Consider the following 22,120-nt stretch of genomic DNA (forward strand, 5'->3'; position numbering starts at 1 on the left):
CCCCCCCCCCCCCCCCCTTTTTTTAAGATATTAGCAGCAGAACATAAGTTATTTGCATCTGTTAACAATGCAAACACCAATCAATTGTACTTGAACCATATCTCTGAAAAATCCAATTTACCACCTCTGAAACAGAATTGTCTTGCAGTAGTTTGCAGAAGACAATCACATAACTGTCTCTTAGCAGCTCAACAACCAAACCACTGAGGCAGGTGCTGTTTTCATGAATCAGGAAGCTTCTTAAGATGTTAACAAAGCATTTTTACGTTTTGTATGACAATATCAAAACAAGAGTGAACTAAAAATGCAACCACAGGGGCACATTCTTTTCTACTGTTGAAACTGAACATGCACACACATACCTTTGTTTGTAAAGATAGAAGCCAAAGCCGGTGAAGATCAGAGCGAAGAAAGGCACCAGAATAGCAATAGCCACAGAACTGCTGTTGGTACCAAGCTGGGGGGGTGGCGAGTTTTGACTCTCTGACATATTTAGACCTGTGACATAAAAGGAAATGCATTATCACTGTCAACACTATTGGTCTGGAAGAGATGATAAACTGACTGAGAATTATTGCTATTATTAGCAAAACTGTCATTTTGTTATCTATGGAGAAAAAATCAGTATTGTCCTGTAACAGCTGCATGTCATATTGCTAGTAATTGAAGCAGAACTGTGCAGCATATGGTGTCAGTGGCAGGCATGCTGGGAGCTGGCAAAGGATTAATATTTTTCCTTCCTGTCTTTTGTCCAGTGATTTGCAAAATAGAGAGACGTGATTTTCCCAAAAAATGCTTAGTTTCTGGCCAGTCAGTTGACCATGTGCTTGCAAATTTTGGCCTCACTGCAAATCAGTTATTGATAACTTTTTGATGAAGATGATAGTAGAGACAGCCATGGACGTGAATAAGGAGCACAGCCGAAGTTAGCTAAAGAAGTCGCTGTGTCTCTCATTTTTACACAGAATAAACAGTTTGATTCTTAATAATGTATGGTTTATTATTTCACAGAACTAGGGGTCTAGTTTTTCAAATGTGTCACCCCCCACTCTGAGTCTGTGCCCCAGCCTGGCCAACCTGTGCAACATTTTCTAGATCCGCCCTTGTAGTTTGTCAGATTTTTCTGATATTACTACAAGAAGCATAATACATTTTTAGTGCTCTTACTAGACCCAAGAGAGAATTACCCAGTCTCTGCAATCCAAACTGTCCGTAGTCTTTTCCCTGAATGAAACCTTGGAATACGTAACTAGAACCATCAGGCTCTGCTGATACCTGGAGAAGGAAAGAAGATGAGACACTAAATGAGATAAAGTTTGACTGAAGAAGGAAAAAAGAAAGAAATAATAAGAAAGATACAGTAATAGAAGAGGGACAATGGTTGGTAACATATTGTGATTGTGTAAACATAGCAACATATTTCTGCTTTTTTGATACACATTCTTATGTGACATTTAGTTTTATCCATTAAGACTTACAAATCCATCCATGGTCCAGGAGTCATCTATGATTTTGGCTGGAGAGATGGCCGAGTCTTTCAGTTGATTACCCTGATTCACATAGTTCACCTGGTACATCAGTAGTAACAGCCTGGCTTCAGAAGCCTTATACAGTCCTAGAGAGGAAAGAATAAACACCTGGTTTACAATATAACAGAGTGAAATACATCTGAATATAATGGTTAGCTGGTTACAGATCATTAGATTCCTCAGCATGTATTCCTAGTTCTCTGGCCCCTGGCGCATTATGTCACAGCCAACTGGAAGTCACGAAGACAGAACAGAGAGACCTTTTAGTGGGGCAAAAAAGCCTCAACTGCAAAATAATGATTTTTCAAAGTTTAAGTAAAATTTGGAGACAGTTTGTGCAGAGAAAATGTAATTAAGTTTGAAACCAAGAAATACTGGAGCTCAAACATGTAACTTCCACTAATATCACAAATCATACATTTTTTACATTTCTGGTCATGTATGAATTAAACAAACAAGATCTACTTTGCCAGTGACACAGCTTTAGAGGTTCCCAGCACCCCAGGCCTCCAGTCTTTAGCGTCAAACTTAATGCACCAACCTGAGATTTATATTGTTTTCTCATTTCACTTGCAAAGAAAAAACCAAAAGTGGATTTTCAAAAATGAGCTACTCCTTTAAAGCAGAGTGCTGAGGTAAGGAAAGCTTGACATCTGAAGAGAAATCTGAGGAAGAAAACATTCATCTGGGCGCTGGCCTTCTGGTGCCTGCGTGAGTTCAGCTTTAGATGTTATTGATCTAATGCTGCTTCTTTAAGCCTGAAGATGGATGGTAAAATTTTGATAGCAGCATGGATCTGTGATATGGTGTTTGTGCTCTCTGCTATTCCAGGAACCAATTCTAGTTTGAACAGGATTTGTGCTTTAATGGGGTTTTAACCCCCTGCTGACGCTCTTGTAAGACCCTGAGAGGTCTGTGTATGCATGAATGTATGTGTCAAAGGGAGTTTGGGGGAAAATACAGTAAAAACATTTAACAGAAGCTGGCAGATCCAGGAAAGTAGTGAAATCCACACAGCATTAGATAGCAGCACAAGTATTTTAGTGTTGTCAGTATACATGTTGATAGCAGCCGCTCCACATTACACTCCAGTGGGGGTATAGTTACTATGTTACCATTAGATAAATTCAGCATAATGTTGTACTGCAGCATAACCATGAGATATGATCATAAAAATAAGTACACTACACCCCTGGGCATAACACTAAACTGTTAAGTGCTTCAAAATAATATTAATTTTGGTGTGTAGGGTGTTTGATCTTATGTACAAAAACTGTTCAGAGAGACTACATTAAAAATAAATGCCCCGACCTCAATGCAAATATCAGTTTACCTGTGATCACTGCAATAAAAGCGACTAAACCTCTGATTTTCAATTAAGATTAATTGCACGAATGAGGTTTTAAAATACCATGTGAACATCACAGATAGTAAGACCTGTTGAAGACAGGAGAGGGTATAAGACCATCATTACTTCTTGAAACTTGTGTTTCACTGACTGATCAGACAGTGTGAAGGACGTTGCATAAAGTCGACCTCAACAAAAAGCATCCAAGAAAAAGATCCTTGCTCACTTTATGGCAAAAAGCTGCAAGATTAAACTTCGCCAACCAACATGAAAAGAAGCCTGATGAATAGTCCAATGCATTGTTTGGTCAGATGAAACCAAAATAAATGTTTGGATCAGATGGGGTGCGGTGTGTTTGATGTGGGTCTGGCCAGAACTATAGTGCAGACTGTGAAACATTCATTCATTTTTTCTACCGCTTAATCCCTGAACGGGGTCATGGGAGGGGCCGGAGCCAATCCCGGCCGGCAATCAGACATCTTTGGACTGTGGGAGGAAGCCGGAGTACCCGGAGAGAACCTACGCAAGCACGGGGAGAACATGCAAACTCCACACAGAAAGGTCCCGGGTGGGGCCCGAACCCAGAACCTTCTCGCTGTGAGGCAACGGTGCTAACCACTGCGCCACCGTGCTGCCCCTGTAAACATGTGTTAATATAAAGCTGCATGAGCACAAAAACACCGTGAATGTACATTTGTATACCCAAATACTGAATGAAAAGATGAAGAAAGAGGGAAAAAAAACCTATGACCTGGCCAATATGTCCCAACTGAAACCCTTTGTAGTATTTAAATCTGAAGACAAAGCAACAAAACCCCTCCAGCAAACAGAAGCTGAAAACAATCATCTGTGAAGAATGGTAGAACATCTCTTAACAGATTTGTGCAGACTGCTATCACCCATGTCCAAGAGGATGAACTCTGCCACCCAAAGACAGACAGACAAAATATATTAAAAAAAATTAAAGAATGGAATCTCATTAATGAAGGGTGTGCTGACTTTTGTTGCAGTTGGTTCTTAAATATATACCTTTCATTGCAGTTTAACCAGTCAAACATTCCTGTTTTTCAAAGTAATTGGCTTGATTCTGCTTAGACTTTGACTAAAAACAAATAAAATTGTATTAAATTGATACAATTTGTAATTACTTAACATAATGGTACTGATCAGGGTTGTACTCACTTTTACTGTATAGTTTATACCATACTGTATATGCAGTACTGTATGTTGGGTACAATTAACCATAATATGACATGCCTGACAGGAGCAGTTCCATGTTGCCATTGCTAAGGGTAACATTGACTCTCCCTGTTGTGGAGTTGAAGCTGGTGATGCTCAGTGTCATAGGCTGCTTCCTCCCACGGTAATTATATGAACCCTTCCATATGTAGTTAGGAGCAAAGACATCATCTGGAACTACAGAACATAACAGAACAGAGCAGAAGAGAATAGAATGGAATTGAATAAAACAGAACAGGTAAGAACAGGACACAGTAGAATAGCTACAGGAGCTTCTTTCATGTGCAATAAGAAGCAAAAGAGTTAATGACCTAAAACAACACAGGACAGATCACTACAAAGCTGAGCTAAAAAAAACAGAGAACCGAACAAAACTGCAGCAGAGAGAAACGCAGATCACAGTGGTTAATTTACCTTTCTATGTGGAGGGAGAACTAATAAATTATTTAGAATTACGATGGAAATCAGTAAAGTACAATAAAATCGACAAGAACACGAGAAGAACAAGACAGTGGAGCAGAAGTGAGCAGAGTGGGAAGGAGCAGAGCAGAATTTATTACATGCAGAATTTATTAAACCACAGACTAAACTAGACTAAAATAGAATAGATAAGAAGGAATGGCAGGACTGTGCTACTTTGAATTAGAAAAGAGCGTAATAGAACTGACCATTTAGTTTTGGGCTGGGCGTTCCTGTTGCTGGTTTCACGGGTTTCTTCTTTTCTCCAGCTACACACACAAGAGAAACAGAGGGGGGCAGATAATGTCCTATTAAACACTATGGCCACACAGAATGACAACAAATTCAAATGTTACTATATTTTAATTTACAGGTCCATCAGCTGATGCAGAGGGTGCTCTATCAAATTACCAGATTAGAATGCCGTGCTGGTCACTATGGGTCACACAGATGCATAATAAGTGAGAAGAGGGCTGGACTATATCTCCTCCAAAATGAATCTGTGGAATGGGTATTTGTAGGCAGAGAATAACAAATAGAGTTCATGACCAATAATTGTAGTGCTTCGTAGGTCCTTTTAAAGAGACCTTAAGATGCCTTGGATTTGACCGCTGAGAGCAGCTTCTGTTGTCACTTCAAGATGCAGCCATTGTTGCCAACAAGTAACGGTGGGCAATTTGTTCTAGAATCTGAATTTCAAGGTTGTACTCACTTTTGAGAGTTAAAGGCTACTTCAGGGCAAAAGGGTGGTAGCTTTGGTGCAATGATTACAAAATTAAACCTTACAGTTTTACCTTGCACAGAAGAGGATTCACATCATTATCTGTTAACATTTCTTGATGGGTAAGACAAAAACTTGAACAAAAAGGCACTGCATGTACTGTACTGTACATCCTAGGGAACCTACACCTTGATATTTTATGCCTAGAGTTGTTTCCAAGGTCAGACAAACATTTTTAATCTCAACTTTTATGCCAACATGGACAAAGCGTAATGCATAGTATCAGACATTTTAATTGACAAGTAAATGACAGATTCTGTGATACAATCAAAATAACAGCTACTAAAAAGACAATGGTATATTGTTTTGGCGAGTGCTGATGTAGATTAAGGTCAGCCTAATGTTAAATATCGCATGCTAGGCCTTACAAGTTCAAGATCGTTCAAGGCAGCTGGTGAATAGGGTTCAATGTACATTTTAACACTATGCCTAACTAGTGCGTCTGTCATTTCCACCAGATACCTGTTAAGACTTCAATGGGTTGCAGTGTAGCTTAAAGGATAAGGCTGGTCATTATAATAGTTTTTTCAGCAATCCTCATACAGAGACTAAAACTGACAATGACGTGCCTCTCTACTCACGATTAATATCTGTCAGTCTGTCAGTCCTGGATTAGCTTGTTCGTCTATATGATAGATCTCTGTTGTTCAAATACAATTAAAAATGCATCAGTTAACACACCGCTGGGCTGGGTGACAGGTTTTTTCATTATGAAACCCCAGACTGGACTATGTTGCCCCAAAGGCTCTGAGCGACCATAATTTCCTGAAATTAGCATGAATCAGAGTCAACTACACACGTATGAGATCTGGTGTGAGCTCTCTGCTTTGTTTACATTCAGCTAGCTCCTAACCCTCAGGTCTGGGATTTGCTAATGAAGAAATATGTCACTCAATGCGGTGGTGTGTTTTTAATCATTTTTGAACAACAACAGAGGTCTATGGCATAGACAAATAAGCTGATCCTGGACTGACACAGTGATGGACATTAACTGTGAGTAGAGGTGATTCATTGTCAGGTTTAGTCTCTGTATGAGGAGGGTAAATAATATAGAACATGACCGTCCTTATCCTTTAACACAGTCTGTAGCTGTTAGCTCGCTGTATGCAGTATAGGTGGTAGGAGAAAAAAAAAATAAACTCATAAAATGGATTCATAACCTCACCTGTATGGACCTGGCTGGCCAATCTACCGAAGGGACAAACCACAACGGAACACTTTTTTATTTTTTGAATCAGTGCCACCAGACTCACCACCAGTTCACGGGCTGACTACTCACCAGGAAATCTTACTCTACACCAGATGGCCCACCTGTCCCTGTGTGTGTGCTGACAAAGTGTCATTGAGCAAGACACGTGCAACACTCTTACTGTAGTTGTTTACTCATGCTTAATTACTGTGGATACAATCAATCAAATGCAGTTGATGTTGATACAACATGAAAAACAGGAAGTGAATCATTTACCTCGACATATAGGCATCTTTCCAGTCCATGTGCCATCACTCTTGCAGACTCTGTGTTCAGAACCACCTGCCAGGAAGTAGCCATGCTGACAGCTGTACATCAAGGTGTAGCCAAAACCAGGCAGATCCATCCCCACCACATCCACGTGGAGTGGGCTCTCCGGTTGCTTACAGGCATGGGCTGGAGGGTGGAGAGGCGATTTATGGACCTGACTTATGAGTCTGACAGACAGTTAGGATGGATGGGTGATACGCCAAAAAGTTGACAGAATATTTGTTTCTTACGTATGCACTCAGGTTGGGTCCCACTCCACGTCAGATCGGGCTGGCAGGTTCTAGACGAGGAACCCTGAATCAAATGGCCTGGCTGGCATTGAAATGACACCACGCTCCCCACCTGCAGAGAGAGAGAGAGAGAAAAAACAAGCACGTCCAGACATAAGCACTTCCTGGTAGTAGCATTTAGAATTGTTATTAAGACACATAATTGGCAATAAACATACACATGATACTCACTTAATTTGAACAAGTCAAAGGGCTGGACCCTCATATAAGCTTTGGCTGAATTTTAAAATACATTTTCCGCAAGGGACAAGAATTATGTACTTTGTCCCTCATCATTTATGGTGAAATAAAACATTAAAAAAAAAAGGTCACTGCATGACCACTGTGGACTGGAGGATTCATTATAACATCCAATAACTTTAAAAAAATATATACATATGGCATTTTACTATTGTGATGAAAAAATTTAGTCGTGGTGCACCCCGATGGCCTTGGGGTTTAATATGATCATCATGTACTGTAATCAGAACTTCTCTAGTTTCTATTCAGCTGAGGATCTTTGCATATATCCTGCCTGCTTTGTACTGCATACTGCCAAATAAATGCAAATAAAGTGCTCAAAATACTAAATTGAGCCACAAATAACTATTTTCATAATCAGTTATGCTGCCAAATAACTTTCTCAGGGGCTGATTATTTATCTGAATTATAAAACGTGAGAAAACAATGAAAAATTACAAGTCCCAGAGCTCAATTTGTCATATTTAAATGTTCTATCTGACCAACAGTCTAAAACCCAACAATTTCAGATTCTCTCTCTCCCCTCCTTTCTCATATTGTTAACTTCCTTTTTACCAAAACCGGTCATACCAAATGAGCCACAATGCAGGCCTCTATATTAGCTAGTAAGTTAACTAAAGAGGGTGGATGTAGGTAGTTTATCAGTACAGAAATGTTACCTTGAAACCGTAGGTCCGGTTTAAGGAGCCATAGCGTGGGGTTCCTGGGTTATCACAGCTGGTTTTTGTCGGTTCTGAGGGGAGCAGCACAAGAGTGTAAGTAATTACACTCTAAATCTAAAAGAAGGATAAATTATCAGTAACATTATATATCCTCTCTTAACTCCCTTGCCTTCTCCTCTGTTGTCATGGTAACACTACATTTTTTTTAAACATATATACATATATATGTATATATATGTATAGCAGCGGGACAGCAGAGGGCACTAGTGCTTTATCAGAGAACGAAGCTGGGCCAGCTCTGAGTGTGTGCATTAGGATGTGTGTGAGTGTGTGTGGGGGCAGGGTCATCAGCATGTAGAGCACATCCTGACGCAGCGCTCGATTCAATACAGCTTCCGAAATGACAGATTCACTCTCCACCTCTGTTTCTCTCTCCCCCTTGGCTGCCATCTCTCTTCCTGTTCCTCTCTGTTTCCCCTCTCCCTCTTGCTGCTGTCTCCTTTTACCCCCCCCCTCTTTCTAACTGCTCTCTTCCTCCCTCTTCATGTGTTTCCATGTCACTGTATCTGTCTGTAACCCCCCCGCCCCCACACACACAGAGTGTGTGCTCTATACACACACTCGCTTGTCTGTCTAATTTAAATAGCAGGCTACTTCAGCTCAAAACTCAGCCACATACAGTAGTAATACATATCAACCAATAACACAGAGCTGCAATCACACACTAATAAATCACCCACACACAGACAGAGCCCAGCACTGAACATTCTCAATTTACCTTAATGACAGAAAAAAGCAGTACTGAGAGTCTCTTTATGCTTGTGTGTATGTTCAACTGTGTTCCATAGTCTCAGTCTTACAAACACAGCCTGAAAACCAATCACATTATAGAACCAAAAGATTTCCCTTCACATTCAGCATACTCATGCTAGAACTACTGCTTTTTCAGTAACTATAAATTAAGCCTTTACATCAATAAAACAATGCTTAAAGGATGTCTTCTATTTTTACTATTTCTCAAGAAATGTATGACTGTACACGATACACCCCTTTATCTACTGCTATAAGGAACACAACATCAAGTGTCTGTTCGCATTACAAAAGCACTCATTTATCACCGTACTTGATGGTTAAGCACCTGCTCTGAATCAGACATGTGAAGTGGTGCTCTAAACATCATGTGCTGGGGAATTGATCCAGTGGGGCCATTTGTAATGTGAGCTGACTATCTCTTCTCATTTTCTACTTAATCCCTAGACAGCAGGAGCTTGTTTGAAGTTGGATATGGATGCTCCTGTCTGGAAACCCTTACTAAATACTGTAATTTGCAGGCTGTACCGTTGTTGTCTTACCTATACAGTATATGCAGGCACTTTCTCTATAATTTCCATATAAGAGTCTTTCTTTTTAAACCATGATGCTAGATTTAACTGATATAAAGTACTTGTTGTAGAACTTAGACTTAGAGGTGCCAATTTGGAAATGATACTTTCACTTCCAGCACACCAGAGACATCCTACTTAACAAGACTGTCTCAGGTGAGCCTCCAGTTCCAATAGGTCCGTGTACTGTAAACTGTAATGTGGCTATCAACACCAAAGCAATGGGTCATTTTTGCCAAGAGCATGAGGCAGGGGAGTATCAAAAACCAGTCCAGACTCCCCAGTAAACCACAGAGCAATCATAATAGCCAGAATAGTAAAAACTAAATACTATGTCTCGTAGGCTACAAACTCACACACACATTCAGTCAAGAAAATAACCACATTAACAGCAAACAAAAATAACATTAATCAAACAAAAACATATGTGCAGCAAATCAAAAGTCTGGGGGCTCTGCTGAACAAACCGACGCAGCCTTTTAATTTTAATCTAAACTTTGAAGTGGGTGAGACGGTCGTGCCTGCGGATACCAGGCTGTGCTCCAGTTCATATGAGGACAAACGGTTGATGATAAAGTCAGAAACTATTTAAAATGTAATCAGGAAAAATCTTAAATACATTTTGGGTGGAGGTTAAAAGCCTTGGTAGTGTATTTTGAACCAGTTGGAGACTTAGCTGAACAGCATAATACTGGGAAACTTTCTTAACTTATGAATTTATTCATAAATACAGTGCCAGGGTTTTGACATATATATTCTAAGTTGGTGGAATAAGACCTATGAGGCTGGGGAGTGAATCTCAGTACTTTTTAGTACTGATCAAAATGTATCTGTACAGTATCTCCAAGTATAAACATCCAAAGTCAATTTCAACATTGGTTCTCATAGACTGAGTGATCATACAGTGAGTATGAAAAGTAAAATGGACCTAAAACAACTTCTTTCGGCCAACGTAGTGACTCAGTTTATGAGCCTTTCTAGCAGACTAATACATACTGCATGATCAATAGAGTCAGAGGAAGCATAATGGCCTTCTTTGTCCGTTTGCCAAGTGAACATAAATGAATGGAATTACCGATACATCGTGGCTGTGTCCCACTCCAGGTACCGTCACTTTCACAAAGTCTAGTGGCTGTGCCGACTAGAATGAGAGGTGGAGCGCAGCTGAAGGACACTTCTGATTGATAGATGAAACTTCGTCCCTCTCTGAAGCCACCAACTGGAATACCTGGGTCACCACAAAACTTGGCTGCAGACACACACATAATCACACACCATGCCATTTTAGTTTGTACTCACTTTTTTTGCTCAAGGACAACTGCACTGTAAATTTTGCTTCCAGTTGCTACTGGGAGTTATTAAAGAAAAGATACTGAAGTACCACTGTGCCGTGTGTTCTTGTGCCTGTGTGCAAATCTATATGTAGTGCTATGTGTGCTAGCCTGTATGCATTTATACTGTACAAATGTGTCTATAGGTACGTGTGTTTGTGTGTGCGCATGCTCACGTAAGCACTGTGGCAGCATCCCGCTCCAGGTGCCATTGGCGACACAGGTCAGGACAGCTGGGAATGACAGCTCATATCCAGGTGAGCAGCTGTAGCTCACGCTGCTGCCCCATTCAAAGTCGCTGCCCTGCAGTACCCCATTACTGATGGCAGGTGGTGTTGGACAGGTCACCGCTAGGAGAGCGATAAAGGTTTTGGGAGAGGGAGTGAGGAAAAACAGCATGCACCCAATCTTTAGCAGGTGCAGGTGATAATCCTGCTTCACTTATCATCACTGTCCTGTAAAATGAACTGACTGATTAGATCAATGTGTGCAATTTTCTTGTCATTAAAATTTTTACATTGTAAATAGTTTGGAGATATAATTGTCTGGGAAGATTTTGAATCAAATCCACAAACAATTTAAACTAATCATAGTAATTACAAGTTGTTACATGCAACTTGTTTGTGTTTCTTGTGTTGAGCAGAATCTGCTGTATCTGTCTTTATATACAGTAGCCAGGGTTAAACAAGGGTTTAAGTGGATTTCAGGCTCACTCATGAATGCAGCAGTTGTATTGTACTATTTGTATACAAAGGAATGTGTTAATGGTGGTTGTGTCATACACGTTACAATAACATTTATTATTTGTGCTTAATATACTGTAGCTCAACATAACAGCAACACAAAATTGTGCTCCTTTATCCACTTTATTATGAGGAACACAGGAACTATAAAGATCTTAAGCTGACCTGGCTGGTTTTGATACTTAATGTACCTGTACATATGGGCATATTCCCACTCCACGTCCCATTTTGGGTGCATGTCCTCACAGGTGACCCATCCTCCTCCATTCTGTATCCTGGTTGGCACTGGAAGGAAACATTTTGCCCAATTGTGAAGTCTTCTCCATAGCGAAGGCCATTGGCTGGCACACCGGGATCCCCACAGTTTATCACTATAGAAATAAGAAGGGAGGAGAAGGGGACGGTTACTGCTCAGGTCATGCTATGGCACAAGATAACAGGAATTTTATTTTGCTTGTTGCCTCTGTATATATACTCAATTGTATATGCAGTTCAAATAATGAGAGAGAAAAGTAAGAGAGTGACAGCAAAGCTGAAAAAAGTCGTAGTGAAGGAGGATAGGCACTGTAAGTAGCTCGGGGACAAGGAAGAAAAGGGAATATATTTATCTTTATTGATGTCAGTCAGATTGCAGTTTTATATTTGCTCACTGTTTTTTTTTTTTTTTTAAATCAGAACATGCTAGGCCTAGTAAGGGCCCTCTCATAAATATATATTAGAATTGCAAAGTTTAAGTCTGTCAGAAGATTTTGTCTCAGGAATCCCAAAGTCTACAGATCTCGTCAAACTCCTTTATGGGCTTCCCATCTCATACATTAAACAACGGTAATAATGAAAATGGTTGAGTTTTAAAGCTTATTTCTTTGCACAGTGCATTTAGGTCAGAAATGTCCATGAAAAGTGGGAAACATGAAAGGACTATTAGGACTCTGCATGTGGGCTCCTGAGATAGGTGACGTTTGCCTTGGGACACAATGTAGAAATGACACTTGTTTTGAGTATATGCAAATTGCTAGTGTTGTATTCAACTTGTAGCTGCTGTATTTATCTTTGCAGACATGCTAACAAGCTGTTTTTTTAGTCTGCCTAGCATGCGGCACTGATTAACACTTGTTTATACATGGCTTTGGTGACATGTCACATAGGAATAGAATGTCATTTTTTATGGCTATTATACCATACACTGTCACTGAATAACAAGGTTTCTAACGGCTGAAAAGCAGACCTTATATTCACACATCAGGAGTTTAGTGAGTCAGTTCAATGTTATTGTAAAACAAGTCAATACTCTGATTATACACAGTATAATGTAGACAGCCTCCTCTTTAGCCTCCAAGATACATCATGAGTTCATACTCAAAATAGTTCAAAAACAACCAAAACTGCAAAGCAGAGAACTCCTTTAGAGATACTGTTGACCTTTCTATAAATTTGATGTATCAGCCTTCATTCAATATCCAGGTGACTTACTGGTACAGTTGGGCTGTACTCCTGACCAGGTCCCATTGGCCTGACACTGCCTGGTGGTAGTGCCAGTGAGCAGGTAGCCGTCCATGCAGGAGTAGATGACAGAGTGAGAAAATGTTGTCCCATCCAAACGAAATACTCGGCCATTACTAGGAGTGCCTGGATTACCACACTGGACAGCTGGGAGAAAAATGAGAGAATGAAGGAGAAAGAAAGCCTTGTGCATTACAAGTTTCAGCTTCTTTAAGGAGGTGGTGCAGTGCATGGGTCATTGTCTAGGTGCTGGGTTAAGATAGGCTGAAATTACATACAAGTATCTTCCTACCTTTACAGAAGGGCTGCGTGCCAGACCAGGTCCCATTAGGGAAGCACATCCTCTCTGAAGAGCCAATCAGATCATAGCCCTCTGAGCAGCTGAAGTAAACCTTGGAACGGATCTTGAAATCAGTTTGTTCCCTTGAGCCATGGGAGGGAATTCCAGGATCACCACAGGAACCAGCAGTGTCGCCTACAGAGAGAAAAACGAGGTAACAAGAGGTCCCAGACTTCAAAACCAGAATGCTACAAAATGTGTATTTTAAACCTTAACCTGACATTTATTGATCAATTTAAAGATCCAAATAGAGAGAAGGGGAGGTGGAAGGGGCTAAAACATGGGGGGTTAAAAAACAAGCTTACTAAAAACAACAATATATAGTTGATAGGATCATATACAGTAGCTGAAATGCAGCATTTTACAACAATGACCTGCTACAGGAGAGTGGAGAAAGAGAGAAAGAGGGAGAGAGAGAGAGAGATTATTATACTATAGCTGGTTCGAATACCAAACATTACAAGAAAAAACAAAAAGCTCACTACATAGTGAGAAATTTTATTGCATCTATGGGAAATCAGGTCTCTACCCGGGTAGCTAAGTCCCCTGTGGTTCTCATGTAATTCAAACACTGATTTCTCACTTGTATAGATGAGTTATTGAAATAGTATTAAACAAAGTGAAGTCAGCAGTGTGAGGTGAGCATTTTCTTCCATTTTTTAAATATAAATTACATTCTCAGGATACCAAAGTATGAAATGGCTGCTTACAAATAGCAGTGGACTAAGTGTGCACACATTTCAGTGACAAGGGGCATGCATTTGAAAAGTGTATATTTGGCTTTATTGGTAGTTCTATGGCAGTGTGCGTGTGTGATCCTTGTTCTGCCCTTGTAAAACTGCCTGGTCAGCAAATTCTGTATGACAGACAGAGCACACTCCTGGGATCAAACACACACACACAAATGCACACAGTCACCTAAATGCATATGCTCAGGCAAAATCCCAGCTACTACCCAAACATTTCTGGTCTCCACGGCTGTGCTAATGGCCTAAGATTGGCATTAGCTAATGTGAGCATATAATTACTGTCACAACTTGATTAATTTCTGTTAGTTTGACATTTGACTATTTTTACTGCAATTTCAAATTTAATATCATTCACATCCATAATTCACCATCAAGGTGTGAAACATAATGATTTGTGTGATAAACACCTACCTTAAGATTTTCCCAAATGTATCTGAAATTTTTTTGTGATTTTCCTCATACTTTGGACAAATGACCTAATTTCACATTGGCTCTGTAATATAATGCAAATAGAGTCTTGCAGCTAGACTGAGTTTACACGTACCACAGGCATAAAACATAATGATATAGCATGTTTTACAAGGCCTGAGGATTTCATAGTTTTCCCCAGATGTAAATAAATAAGCTTTTACCGCACTGTGCCATTGTTATTGTATTGAAAAGCTTGAAAATGTGGGGCAATGAGCTATAACAAGATTAATGATTTTTCTATATTCATATTTGTGAACAGATTGAAAACACCAGTGTACAAAGACACACAGACCTTCAGAGACACTACTCCACCATCTACACAATTCCCATGAGACCCTCATGAACGCACACATCTAAAACTCCAAAGTCACCATGTAGCCTCAGGTGTATCTGGTCTCAACAGGGAGAACAACCAATCTATCTGATGTCACCAGTGCAGGATTATGCGTGTGTGTGTGTGTGTGTGTGTGAGAGAACAGGGAGCAGTGTGCATGTATGTGCTTAAGTTTCTGTGGGACAGAACGTTGTGAAAACTAATCTCTGTCGCTTCCCTCAGGTGACTTTGGAATAACCACTAATCAGTCACGCACATACACACGTTCACCCACACATACAGCATCTGATAGAAAGATATGGCTGTACTCCGGACTGGAAAAATTCATGGGTTACTGAGCTGAAGCTCCTTTACCCAGGCTTACAGAGGTTCACATAAAGCTGGATGAGAAAAACTACTGGACAGTTACACTCACTCATCTGATTCAGGGGATTACTGTACCTAGGTAGTCAAAAAGGAAGGGATGGGAAGCCAAATTAAACTGATCATGTTGTAGTTTCTTATAAAATATACTTTTCAAGTAGCAGTCACTTCATGTGCAGTAAAAAGAGATTAAAGGAATCATTTGACATTTTGGGAAATTCACTTAACTGGCTTACCACACTACTGTAAATACACTGAACAAAATTATAAACGCAACACTTCTGTGTTTGCCCCACTTTTACAGTAAAACTGCACATTTTAGTGGCCTTTTATTGTGGCCAGCCTAAGGCACACCTGTGCAATAATCATGCTGTCTAATCAGCATATGGATATGCCACACCTGTGAGGCGGATGGATTATCTCAGCAAAGGAGAAGCGCTTACTAACACAGATTTAGACAGATTTGTGAACAATATTTGAGAAAAATAGGCCTTTTGTGTACATAGAAAAAGTCATAGATCTTTGAATTCAGCTCATGAAAAACAGGGGAAAACACAAAAATGTTGCATTTATAATTTTGTTCAGTGTATTTGATATGGTTACACCTACAGCCAGCAGCTGGTTAGCTTATCTTAGCATAAAGACCAGAAGGTACAGGTGCTAGTGAATTTCCCAAAATGTTCACAATTTAAATAGAACAAATCTTAATAACCAAATTGCATGTCCTCCAGGTTTCTGAACACTATCTATTAAAAGTGTGTGCATTTGAAATGTTTGTTTCAGAGCTGTGTTGCCAAAGGTTCTTTTTTACAATCATATGGCTGAAACCAAGGGCATTCAATTCATAGGCCCAGTAAATAAACAAATATCCATGATGTGGTGTTATACTCTGTTTTCTATAATGAATCTCAAGTTTCAGGTATTTAGTAGGTCAAGGCTCACGGCATTCAAATGCTAGTCAAATCCCAAATCCTCATTTTGCTAAATCAGACTCCAGACCAAGCTGTATAAATCTGCAAACAAATATTTTCAACTAATTCCCAATCAAGTACACATTAGAGGAATATGATTTGGTCTTGCTCCAGATGTAGACATTTTATATAAAATATTAGCAAGGCCTGAAACATCGGTGTGGTAACATAGAAAATATTACATCAGAAATGCCATTTGCTTATCAACAGTGAAGGAGCAGAATTGCACTGCTCAATTGGGCTGAACTCTTATCCCAGTAGGGCTCTAGTACAGACTTGGCAGGTAAAAACCATGAATCACTGCTTCTTAAACTATTACCCTCCTTCCCCCTTGCATCTCCCCAAGGCAATTGCTGTAAATAACATTGTATTCTTAGTCAACTCGTCAGGAATGTGTTTTGAGTCAGTTTGTTATATAAGCGGCAGCTGGGAGCCTCTCATTCTGGAGTCATAATCATGCCCCCAGCCAGCCAACGGAGAGCCATATAACTTAGACGGATTGTTTATATGTGATGGAAGGTATAAGGCGGATTCTGTCTGGAGAGACAATCTACTGTAGCTCAAAAGTGATATGCATATACAGTCAATCCAGCAGGGACGCTATGTTGGTGTAAAGTAGTTTACAGAAGAATAAGAGTGGTGCATCTCAATACACAACACTCTTGCAATCCACTGCCCACTTAAACCAACACAGCTAATAAATTCTAATAGACAGACAGATCGATTTAAAACTGTATTAAAATAACAAGAGATTTACAAAGAGGTGAAATTAATGAAAGAACACTCTCTTACCTGAACATAAATGCACATACAGGTAGTTAGGAGGCAAGGCTAAGGTGTGTACATGTACGTATGCAAGGAGTTATGGCTTTTATGTAAACAGAAAGATTGTGATATTTTCGTTTCATGCACCTGCTCTCTGTCTGTCTATTCATCCCATTAGCCCTTCGACTGAGTGCAAAAGGGTTAAAAAAAAATGTGCCTGGCAGGACGTAAATGCATGTAGCGCTCCACATTCTGTTGAGTCTACATTTTAGACATATCGCCTTTCATCTGCAACACCTACCTAAGTACAGAATCTCGCCTTCTGATAGCTTGGACTTTAAAGCCTATATATTCAATAGAGATTAAAATGGTTACCAGAGCAGAAGGGCATGGGGGCACTCCACATGCCATTGAGCTGACAAGTTCTGGATGATTCTCCTTTTAACTGTCTTCCGCTGAGACAGGAGTATCGAACCGTTGAACCAAACGTAAACTTGTCTCCACTCAGCACACCGTTAGGAGGAGAGCCGGGGTGACCACAATCTACAACTAGGAACCCAGAGAAAGAAAGAGGGAGAGAGAGAGAGATGAAGGGAGGATAGCTTGATTCAACTCAACACAGCTTTGTGAGAAGAGCTGCAGTGACTTCTGTCAAGTTAAAGACACAGATACAGAAACAAAAAGATTTATGTAGGAAAAAAGAGCTTGCTCAATTTTGTGACTTTGACAATATAAGGAAACAGTGTCCTAATGTTTCAATATTTTTTTTAGATAGGATCCAAGTCCACTATACATAGTTCTGTCCAAAAGACTAAGGGTTAAAGGGCAGAGAAAAAGATAATACAAACCTATACATTCAGGAAGGGGCTTGTCCCATTGTCCAGTAGGCTGACAGGTCAGTACAGGTGACCCAAACAGGTAATACCCAGGGTTACAGTCATAGAAGACCACAGTGCCAAAGGTGAAGTTGCCATGCTCTATTTTACTCTGCCGGATGGAGTTGGCTGGGATGCCTGGATCAGAGCAATTGACCACTATACACAGAGACACAGAGACAGACACACACACAAATAAACAGAGACAGAGAAGTATGTGTTATTTGGCATAAACCAGAGAGGGTCATTTCTTTTGCCTCTCTTCCTTTTCCCAGTGTTTTGCACCAGGATTAGATCTCTGTAAAAATATAGGCAGCATTAGGAGTAGGTGGTGAAGAAGTAGGAAATGATAAGTGTTGGTGATTACAAAGGTAAATATGGTAAATGGTAGGTAATGGTCAGTGGTGGCAAGTTTCTGTTTCCTGGACCCAGCACTGCTCAGTGTAATGGCTTGCTACAATTATTTTTAATTCCACTCAGGTCACTGACACTTCATTCAGTAAATGGGGCAAAATGGCAGTAGCCAAACTAAGGTGAGCAAAGCCACCATTATTGATATGATTACTAGAGAAGAATTGGGGTTTTGGATTAATGTTTATCTTTCACTGTAAGCAGAAAAGTTAGATTCTTGAGGCTAGAGCCAGGAAAGGGTCAAGCAGATGTGAAGTATTAAGTCTACCTCAAAATTTCACAAAAGCAAGTGAAAAGATTAACCTGTAATAGACATTTAAATTTTTCTGTCTTACTCATGTGAATTTCCAAGCTATGATGGCAGAGATGTTTACACTGAATAAAGATAGAGGTAGAATTAAGAGTGAAATACAAATGGTGGGTGTAAATAAGTATGGCTGCTATAAAAAGGCAGTAAGGGTAAATAAAGTGGTAATAAAAGTTAGGGAGAAATAAGGTTAGGGGTGAATACACTTAACTTTTCTCCCCACCTTTACACGTTGGGGGCGGGTGGCTCCACTGGCGGTTGGCCTGGCACTGAGCCCGTGCAGGCCCCTCCATCTCATAACCCCGATTACAAACAAAGCTGACCACGTTGTTCAGGTTGAAGCCGTTTCCCACTGTGCGACCATATATGGGACTTCCTGGATGGCCACAGCTGATGGCTATAAGGAAAACAGTGTGCCGTCATTTTTTGCCCCCCTTTTTTACAACGAATCCCATGAACAGATAGAAACCAGTAAAAAAGAATCTTGTAACCAAACTGTAACAAAACAGCAAGTTATTCAAGACACGACTGTAATTCAGTTGTTGCTGTGCCCTGGGTCATTGTCTCTGCAGTCATAAACAGCAGTGCTATTTCGAAAGTGGATGTCAAATAATTGCAGCTGACCACAGATAAGATTTAGATACAAGTTTATTTTGCAGATGTTTTGGCTTTTCATACCACATTCGCATCATTTTCTCTTTAAACAACAAAAATCCAATTGAATAAGACTTCTTCTTAATATGAAAACCACAAGAAGCACAGATTTGATCCAAACATCCACGCCTTTCCTATAGTCATTCGTAAGTATTTATAAGGATGACATATGACCAGGAAGACATAGCTGGTATTTCGATTTAGGATCATCACTTTGGAAATATAACGGCTCGCCATCTTTACTTTTACCACTGATTGTCCTCTGTTTGCCATTGTGCATCATAATTATTTATCCTGTTAAATGTATTCACTGGGGCTGCTTAAAAATTTGTGTCCCTTGTCCTCATTGTGCTGATGACAGGGTTTTGATGCTTGTGTAAACAGACAGTTTACAGTTCTTGCCAGCTCCTCTCTCATCTGTCTCTCAGATGGTACCTCTTTAAATTTATTACTTTACAGGGAAGAGAAGAGAGGACCAAAGTAAAACAATAACGGGAAATGCACAGACTAGGTGGGTGGAAAAGTGAACAGGGAAGAAAAGAAAACCAAATGATAAACAGGAAGAGAAGGCAGTAGAGGAAGATAAGACAAGAGAGGAAAGAAAAATAATAACTGAGGCGAGTAGAGTAGAGAAGACATGATAAAGACATAATAAAGACAAGAGAAGGTAGGAGTGAATGGAGAAGAAACCATGGTCTTTTTTTTTTAGTCTATCAGTGAGAATCAGAAGTTTCTCTGCATGACTAAGAAACAAACTTATCTGACACTGTCAGCATGCCGTGCACACGCACGTGCGCGGATCATAATCTCATCATCATTCAGTGTTTGTCTCTAAACAAGAGCCTCTCATCTCCATAATTACAGCATAATTTGGCTCTACAATGATTTCCATCAATAACACCTGCATGGATAACCTCAATAAAAACAGCAAAGGACATAGATGGATAGAGAGACTATCCTAACCACATAGGCACAGATGAATCCAATACCAACCTGATTTAAAGTCTCTACTGTACATTGGACATTTCTTGTTTTAAGAGTCATAATTTCATAGAGGAAATAAACTCCCTTTCATGTCCCTTCTACTCCAGAAATGTAGATACTGCGTCACCACCTCTGTCTGTAATTCGCTTGAGATGGCGCTTTACAGTACAACACTGCCATCGTTGTGCTCAGTAGCTGCCTAAAAACATCCTGGATGCACACAGAGACCAATTTTAGAAGGTTTTCACAGTAGCCTGGACATGTCAGACATGTTTTGTCCTCAAGCCCAACTATTTATCTCATCCAAACCATACTAGGAGTTGGACCCTCTGGCCCTTTATATAAGAGTGCTGCTGTGAATCTGCAGAACCTCAGGACCTTTGGGTCAATACAACAAGAAAGAGTTGTTTTTTTTATTCCAAAATACTGAACTGATGCTGGCTTTAGTCATTATGGAATCACTTTTGAAAACCCTTTTAATTCTAAATTATTTTATTTCCCATTTTTGAATTGTAGACTTTTCCACTCTTGAAGGAAATCTGACTTGGGTTTATCAGCTCTACCAGACTCCCTCGTGGCTGTGTTCATAAACAATGTTAACGGAAGTTACTAATTATTCGAGGCTCATACTTTTCCGATTATACCAATTTTCACACAAAATACCCATTTTTAATTAAAAGGAGCAAATCAAGTTCAACTTTTTTTTTGTCGAGGTTCTTTTTCTAAAGCTGTCACTGATGAGTACAGCTCCAAATGGCTCCACTGGAGAAGAACAACACTGATTTTAACACCACATTAAAGTTGTTTTACACATCTTGGTGAGGCTCACAGATTAGTTGCTATTAATATAAACAACCCCGACTAAACAGTTGGAATTGTGGGTAAGGTAAGCACTTGGGTTTTAACAAGAAAGAAGAATGTCTGGAATATGAATATCTCTGGCTCTAAAGTATCAGTTTAAATGATTTTTTAAGAACTGTCAATCATGTATGCAACAGGAATGCTAAATCTGTGGATTACTCTTTTAAAAGAAATTGAATCCAAAAAGTTACTAATGTGTTTTCTACTTTAGATTTATGTCATTTATTTTTACTTGTTTCACTATCAAGCGTGCATTAGGAAGCCTGCCTTCTAATGTAATATTATTTTAAAATTTGTCAAATTAGCATTGTGAGCTTTGAGTAGTTTTACCAGTGTACTTCAGAAATGTAAAAACATTTTTCACCAGGACCTGTTTTCTGTTTTAACTCTTTTACTTTGGTATTCACTGAGGAATTGTTGCATTCAAACCCTGTTTCCACTGCAACAACTTACAACTATTGTATCACAGAGCAGATCTTAATTTGTCAGACATACAGCCCCTTTTATTGGTTTGCCTCCAAAGTGCGATTGATTTTTTCGGTCCACAGGCAACCAAACTATCCAAAAATCAAATAAAAGTGCAGAGTACTATATCAAAATACATTTCCAAATAGCCTCCGCTTTTCAAATAGCCTTCATGCATTTGACATCAATTTCTGTTTTTCCTCAAACATATTTCTTTATAGTAACCCATGGAGTAGTACCTTATGAGTACATTTTTCGTCCTTGTGCAGCTGATCTTCTACAAGTGTGCACATAGTGTACATACAGAAATAAAAGGCTGGTTTCCTCTTATTTTTTCTGAATTCTCATTTTGTTATTACTGCCCACAGCTATATCTTGAGTATCTCTCTCACCACAGCACGCATGGAAGATTTTTCAGATTGTAAGCCACTTCCCTGTACAATCCTTTTGATCATCTTAGAGCATTAGACATTCTCCTGAAAAACTGCTTAATTTACACACATACAGGGAGTAAAAATGCCAGAGGTTATCATGGACACATAGTGTA

At 39.7% G+C, this 22,120-nt stretch overlaps 1 protein-coding gene across 1 annotated transcript in view; it reads right to left on the minus strand.

Annotated features, from left to right (window-relative positions):
• Positions 1-22,120, minus strand: part of LOC109958800 (CUB and sushi domain-containing protein 3-like) — a 314,581-nt gene that overhangs the window by 1,104 nt on the left and 291,357 nt on the right. The window contains exons 56-71 of the mRNA XM_020597718.1: positions 18,833-19,006; positions 17,865-18,050; positions 17,392-17,565; positions 13,316-13,498; positions 12,994-13,170; positions 11,715-11,894; positions 10,957-11,130; positions 10,525-10,698; positions 8,065-8,138; positions 7,106-7,217; positions 6,822-7,001; positions 4,785-4,844; positions 4,135-4,293; positions 1,479-1,615; positions 1,188-1,275; positions 363-498 (exon numbers count right to left, since the gene is read on the minus strand). Coding sequence (XP_020453374.1) covers positions 363-498; positions 1,188-1,275; positions 1,479-1,615; positions 4,135-4,293; positions 4,785-4,844; positions 6,822-7,001; positions 7,106-7,217; positions 8,065-8,138; positions 10,525-10,698; positions 10,957-11,130; positions 11,715-11,894; positions 12,994-13,170; positions 13,316-13,498; positions 17,392-17,565; positions 17,865-18,050; positions 18,833-19,006 — 2,368 coding nt within the window. The remainder of the gene's footprint in view (positions 1-362; positions 499-1,187; positions 1,276-1,478; positions 1,616-4,134; positions 4,294-4,784; positions 4,845-6,821; positions 7,002-7,105; positions 7,218-8,064; positions 8,139-10,524; positions 10,699-10,956; positions 11,131-11,714; positions 11,895-12,993; positions 13,171-13,315; positions 13,499-17,391; positions 17,566-17,864; positions 18,051-18,832; positions 19,007-22,120) is intronic.

This window comes from Monopterus albus, unplaced genomic scaffold, assembly GCF_001952655.1.
Source record: "Monopterus albus unplaced genomic scaffold, M_albus_1.0 scaffold34.1, whole genome shotgun sequence".
Lineage (NCBI taxonomy): Eukaryota > Metazoa > Chordata > Actinopteri > Synbranchiformes > Synbranchidae > Monopterus > Monopterus albus.